This window comes from Oryzias melastigma, linkage group LG4 (genome assembly GCF_002922805.2).
Source record: "Oryzias melastigma strain HK-1 linkage group LG4, ASM292280v2, whole genome shotgun sequence".
NCBI classification, from domain to species: Eukaryota; Metazoa; Chordata; class Actinopteri; order Beloniformes; family Adrianichthyidae; genus Oryzias; species Oryzias melastigma.
In genome coordinates this window covers 28,765,806-28,772,715 of record NC_050515.1, presented here as the reverse complement: position 1 = coordinate 28,772,715, position 6,910 = coordinate 28,765,806, and the positions used below count along the sequence as shown (strand labels likewise).

The following is a 6,910-nucleotide window of genomic DNA, read 5'->3' as shown; positions in this document are numbered from 1 at the left end:
GCTGAAGACAGGCTTAGATGGAGGGAACTGACTCGCTGTGGAGACCCCTGAAGGGAAAAGCCGAAAGGAGAAGAAGAAGCACATAGAATATCACTGGTTGAGGCACATTTGATCTCTGTGGGATTGTACAGACAATGTTGAGTATTGAAAAAATATGTCTAGGTTTGCGTTTAATTATTATTATTATTATTTTCTATCGATTCCCGGCTCTCTCTATATACAAAATACAAAGATATATATATATATATTAAGGCAAACACACGTTGTTGGAAGCAAATACTGAATGTTTTCATTTACAAGTTATGAAGTTTTAATCTCAACACTTTACATTTTGTTGCACCTTCGATCTCGAAACTGTGACTTTTGCTTGGAATATGATGGCACATAAATCACTTCATAGATCAGGAAACGGGCGCGGCTGTCAGCGTCAGCGGGGCGGCGGTCACGTGAAAGCCCCCGTCACGTGACAGGAGTGGACCGCAGCAGAAGTAAAATGGCTGCGACCGGGGATGAAGCTGCAGCAATGGACAGCATCTCCAGGGAGCCAGCGAGCCTCTCGGCGACACTGAACGCCGCCGGCAGCAGCGGGGCGCCGGCGGAACGCCTGGAGGGGGAGGCGAAAAACCCGGTGATCGCTCCGAAGAAAACCGGCGCCAACAGTACGTGATGTTGACGTCCTTCTGCAGCGTCTTTGTGCTGACTGACTGCATCCACACTGTTGTTCTTTGACTTGAGTGCTCGATAAAGGAGCAGGAGTGGGAGAGTGTAATAAATGGCGCTCACTTCAGGTGATGGTGGTGTGGAAACTGCAGAGGAGGCTGTGGAGCCCGCAGAGCCAGATATCAACGAGCTGTGCTCCGATATGTTTGAAAAGATGGCCGTCTTCCTTCAAGGAGAGCTAACAGGTATTTTCAACAACATTTACAGTCTGTTTTCTGACAAAGGCGATTGATATTCGGGTTGCCACGATTTGTCAACTAATCCACGACTACTCGACTCGACTAATTCAATAGTAGATTAGTCGTTACTTTATATTATATGGAGTCAGAGTTGAACAAAGTTGTGAGCGTTCAGCACCAAAAAATGCACTTTTGAGTCGTCAGACCAAAATGTATCTTTTGTTAAAAATACTTCCTTTGTTTTTGATGCTAACCTTATTTGGTTTAACCCTTTAACACCTGAGGGGTCGTTAGTGACGCTTAAACACTAAATATTTAACATACTGTACGTTTTCAATCATTAACAGGACAATCCCAATAGATTGTGAAGGAGTTCACAATCTATTGGGATTGTCCCGTTAATGGTTGAAAATAAACACTCCAGAAACACTGGAGCTCAGGTGTTAAAGGGTTAATCCTCCCAGAAACTAATGAAGGAAAGAAGCTGCACAATTTATTACAAGTTTAATAAACTATCATCGTATTTTCTTTATACTTAGTTAGAAGCTAATGATTGTTAAGATCTGTGCTGTACATCTATTTTGTGTATGACCTGATTAGTCGACTAATTAGAAAAAATAATTGTTGATTAGTCGACTATAAAAATGTAATTGTTTGTGGCTGCCCAAATTAGATAAATAGTTGTAATTTTAACACTTTTATTGTCGTTAATCAACGACCTCTGGTTACTTTGTCATCACACTCAATTACATACCGATGGATTCAAAGGGCAGTTTAAGTTTAGACCGTCTATTTTAAACCCCATTAAAATACCCCCCTGTGTCTATCAAGATTTTGTTTTAGTCTAATTGTTTTATAGACTATAATTTTTGTGCCATCGATAAAAGTCATTGAAACCCAAAAGGGCTTGATGCAGTGATGATGCTCGTCCAGGTCAACCTGTCTCCAAAGTCTGAAGCTTTAATGTGAAATTCTTAATCAAACTGAACTTCAGGTTAAGCTTTAGCTGGAGAAAGAGTATTTATGAGACATTTTTGCTCAAAGCCACTAAGTTTTAAAGAAACCACACAAAAGCGGATGAAGCCTGTCACCGTCTGACTGTACTTGTCTTTCCAGCCACCTGTGAAGATTACCGTTTGTTGGAGAATATGAACAAGCTTACAAGTCTGAAGTATATGGAAATGAAGGACATTAGTATCAACATTAGCCGCAACCTACAAGATCTCAACAACAAGTGTAAGTAGGAAGTGGAATAAGGAAAGACAAATCTGTCATCCCGTTGTTCATGAAACATGATAAATGTTTTATGACATTTGCTGTTCTGCAGGCTCCACTACCTCCAGAGATGTACACCTGAAGTTAGAATCCCCAGTTTTCTATCTTGCTTTAAGACCCATAGGGCTTCAGTCACAGTCACCCATGCACACACGCATTCACACACTGACGGCGACTCCGCTGCTCAACACTGGAACAATATGGGGTTCTTTGCCCAAGGGAACTTTGATCAAATACTACTCACAGTAAATTAGGGATCTTGTGAAAAACTCACAATACACATAGTGTTTGTTTGACTTCACAGATTTTGGGATAGGGGGATAAATACCTCATTTATTGTTTTTCACACAATACTCTCACTGGTGTCTTACTTTTTCGAGCAAAAACCAACAAAATCTAAAAGAAAACCTAATCAATGTAGCTTCAGTGTCATTCTGTTGGTATAAAAGTTGATTTTGTCAGTAAGTCATTCCAAGTTCATCATTCAAACAGACACAAAGACGTCACTCCACCTGATCATAGCACCTTCAGGTAGATGGTAAACAGTCAGATGCTGCAGGTGAACTTGGTGAGTCTCAAAGTGTCATCAGGAGACTCATCAAGACTCAGAACTGGTGTCAGAGTTTGTGACAGACTCAGGAGTGAAGCCCCCCCTAGCGACAGACCACAACCATGACCAGAACCTGAAGACCTTTGACCTCAGACATGGTTTAGCAAACGGCACACAGCTGTAGGCCGTTTTCCAGATGTGAGGGTTTTCAAGGGTTTACATTCACAACCGACTCCACTGCTTTGACTGGAATAACAGACGACTGTTGCAGGTGACTCCACTGACACCAAGACATCACTGTGAACGTTTGCAGTAGACCATGTGACCTGGACAATGTAGCAATGGTCTACCATGCTGTTCACTGATGGTCACCTTGGACAGAAATGATGATCGTCTGGATCATCATTTCTGTCATCAGGGTTGGCTTTGGTGTAGGAAGTATAACAGTCTCGACAGACATCACCAGTCAGAGCTAAACAGATTTGGTAGATGAACCAGTCACTGCATGTTCTTATAAACACATCATAGAACCATCATCCACCAATTCCTCCACAGAACCCCCAACTTATTGTTCAGGGATGGTAATGCTTCACCACATGGAGCCAGAGCTGTCCCAGCTGGACTTCAGGAAGAGGGAGTGCCTCATATGGTCTGACCAGCAATGACCTCTGACCTGAACCCCATAGAGCACGTCTGGGACCAGTCACTGGATGATTGGACCCCACCCCCAAGTGACCTGGCAGAACTACACGTAGAACCTGTGGAAGAATAGAGCACATTGCCTCAGAATAACGTCATGAATCTCGTGAGGAACATGAGATGTCTCTGTTGTTGCTACAAATGGAAAAAAATATTGACATGGTCAATTTTTACTATTTGGGACTGTCTTGACTATTTTCTTCATTTTTAGGGTAATAAATAGCAAACTAATGAAAATGGTGTTTCTTCTTATTCATTATTACCATAGTAATGGCAAAGGGAACTTTTACATATTTTTTTCAAATTTAGACCAAATATGAAAAGCACTCATGGAAATAGCAATATTCCTAACTTATCGTGAGTAGTGTAGGTCAACCGCTCTATGTATCCACTGCATCCATATTTAAGTTGTGTATTTTTTCTAATACTTGAAAACATTGTATATATTAAACTTCTGGTTGTTCATATTGTAGATGCAAGCCTGCAGCCTTACTTGGACCAAATAAATAAGATTGAAGAGCAAGTTTCCTCTCTTGAACAAGCTGCCTACAAACTGGATGCATACTCTAAGAAACTGGGTAGGTAGATGAAGTCAGACAAAAACTTTTCTTTTTGCATCAGGGTCCTTGCACTCTGACTTTTCCTTGTTTGTGAAATGAGGTTTCCCTCTTTGACTGAGAGGACGGTCTGCACATTTCAAGAGTCGTGTTTGTTCTGACCGATTAGTGTTGGCTCATGCAGCTCTTCATATTAGCATGTGCTTGCAGTAGATGGAGCTGTGACCCAACCAAAGACCATGACCCCAAATGCTTTTATATTGAGACCTGTACAGTTAGAGGCCTGCTGGGGTTTCGTTAAAGACCCACTCCAAAAAAGAGGTGTTTTTTTACACGTTCTTGTAGCATTTTCTCATAATTGAGATCTATAGAAGAATTTAAGAATAAAACTGAGAATTTCTTTCTTAAAATTGTGATGGATCAAGACCAGATGAAAACCTGCGATTTCAGTTGCTGCTCAGGTTTGTGATGCAGCAACTGAAATGGGCGGGGCCAAAGTCTCCTTGCTCCACTCCATTCTGATCATCCACTGTCAGGCAAACAGATCCATGAACGTCTTTGTTTCCCTCGTCTGAGCTGGAATCTGGATCAGAACTGTAAGGCTGTTAGCTCTGATATTGAGATTGATTTTACCTTTTTCTGCGCTTATGTTAGCTCAGGGTTGTGAGGGGCTGTAAGCTAGTGGGAGAGTGTGTCAGAAAAAGATATCATACAGTATTACATGGATTCTCTAAAGGAGAAGTTCTAACAAAAATGTTCAGATCATTAACATGAAAACATTGTTCTGCTTCTCCTGGTGGGTGTTGTCACGCTATGGCATTACACCTTATTCCAGAAAAAGAATGCAAACAATGTTTTAGATCACAAATGGTTACTTTAAAATATTTCCTTAAAAGAGTTTGTAAAAATCATGTCTGTGAGTTTATAAAGATGTTCATTTAGTCAGAAATGCATGTTTATGTCGACCAAGCGTTAGCATTAGCCGTCCTATGGGAAATTCCATTAAATGTTAGCAGACTTTAGCTTTATGTGCTAAATTGATCTATATTTTAAGAATCCATTATTGATCTGTTAATCTTAAACCGATTCAAATCAATTAATTTATTTTATTAACTACTACTACAGACAGAAGGGATTTAATACAAATAAACAATTATACATAATACTGAAATGATCACAGTGTTCCACGTGAGACGGACCGCTCCACACACGCGTCCGCTCACTGGCATATTTACAGATATGTTCATTCATGTGCACTGTACCTGTTCAAATAAATATTAATTGAATATATCAAAATATAGTTGGAGTGGAACTTTATGTCTAAAAAAAACCTTCTAAATGATTATTATTTTTTATTTTTTAGAGGCCAGATTCAAAAAGCTGGAGAAGCGATGAGGAGGCAGACTGACGTGGAGGTGTTTTTGAGCCTTCTGTCCCCTTTGCCCTCCTCTGCTCACTCGGCTGTGGAACTACAATGGAAATAACCATCAAAGCTACCTTCAAACCTAGCAGTGGCCTTGAAGGAAGCTGCTCAATGCTTACAACTACCACAGTGTGGGGGCTTCATCTGTATCCAGCGTTAATGATTTGGTCATACAATGAGACAAACCCTATGTCTAGAACACTTTGCAGGCATTTTTACTGCATCATTCTTATTGCACCCTGAGTGATGGAGTCGAGGTGTGAAGACTAAAGTACATTTTCAATTTGGTCAAAGATTGAACATCTTTCCGGTTGTTTATTAACCAAAGAAAGAATTCTGTCTGGGTGGATCCCTCGTCCCTTAAAACTTTCAGGCTTTGACACAGCTTGAAACTGTTGTTGCTGCGTCGTTTTCAGTTATATCAGGTGAAAAACATTGTGTAGAGAGGCCGGACTTTTTATATTAATTTGTATCATGTATGGATAAAGAACACTGTAAAGTTCAGAAATAAAAGTATAAAACATGAATATAAAAGTTATAACTGTAGCCTGCATCTGACAGTAGAGGGCGACCCTCCTCCAGGAAAGCTTCCTGAAGTTTTGCAGCACAGTATCTCCTGGGTTCACAAAAATACAGCAAGCTCATAAATGAAGACAAATGAAAACATCCCAGGAGACATGAAAGCAATATTTGAATAAAAAACTTTACAGAAGGATTGAATGTTGTTATCAATGGCCATCTTTTTCATCTGCTGCTGTTTTCATAGAGTTTCAATTTTATTTATTTGCACTTATACAAAATGTTGTAAGAACAGGTATAGAAAAACAAAGTAGGAGCAGGAAGAAGCAAAAAACCCATATGAGCTTATATTAAAGCTTCTACCTAATAAAACTTTAAAATAACAAAATTCAATTAAACAATTGTATACATTCACAATAATACATTTTACACATTTTAAAAACAACAAAAACATTTACATTTTATAATACAATCCTTTTATTATCAGGGATTTCCTTAAACCCCTATGAACACATTCTCTGTTCAGACCTGCAGCTGAAAGACTTCATCTAAAACAGGCGCCTTTCATTAGTACAAATACAGCTTGGCCTCATTATTCATACTCCAAATATTATTTACAGTTGTCCTGTTTTCCTTGTTACCCCCCCCAAACACACACACAGTTTTTTAAGAGCCCTCTGTTATGAACTCAAAACGCTCTGTAGACTAACTGAAATGCTTCTGTCAGGGATTAGATAGAAAAGTAGGTCAATAATTACACATTTTCTGTTCTGCAACCACAAACCTACCCTAAGTGGTCACGTAGTGTGGGTGTGATGCGTTATCCGCAGGAGGAAGACTGAATAGACTGGATATAAATGAATTTGTATAGACTTCGGTTTTACAGTGAATCCCAAAGAGAGACATTCCTGCTTGTCAAACAGATGATTTAAAACATCTTCCAAACCAAACGAGTCGGTATAAAACACTGAAACCATGAAATCCACTT

The 6,910-nt window shown here is 39.7% G+C and overlaps 1 protein-coding gene across 2 annotated transcripts; it reads left to right on the top strand.

Annotated features, from left to right (window-relative positions):
* Positions 1 to 438: 438 nt before the first annotated feature.
* bloc1s2 (biogenesis of lysosomal organelles complex-1, subunit 2) lies at positions 439 to 6,161 on the top strand. Of its 2 annotated transcripts, XM_024259092.2 has the most exons (5): positions 447 to 659; positions 789 to 905; positions 2,016 to 2,135; positions 3,897 to 4,001; positions 5,344 to 6,161. In XM_024259092.2, exons 1-5 carry the CDS (start codon positions 494 to 496, stop codon positions 5,373 to 5,375), a joined length of 540 nt encoding a protein of 179 aa, XP_024114860.1. In that variant the 5' UTR covers positions 447 to 493; the 3' UTR covers positions 5,376 to 6,161. The 2 variants fall into 2 exon arrangements, with proteins under 2 accessions (XP_024114859.1, XP_024114860.1); XM_024259091.2 differs by lacking the exons at positions 3,897 to 4,001; positions 5,344 to 6,161 and adding an exon at positions 2,227 to 3,888 and having other exon boundaries at positions 439 to 659.
* Positions 6,162 to 6,910: the final 749 nt, after the last annotated feature.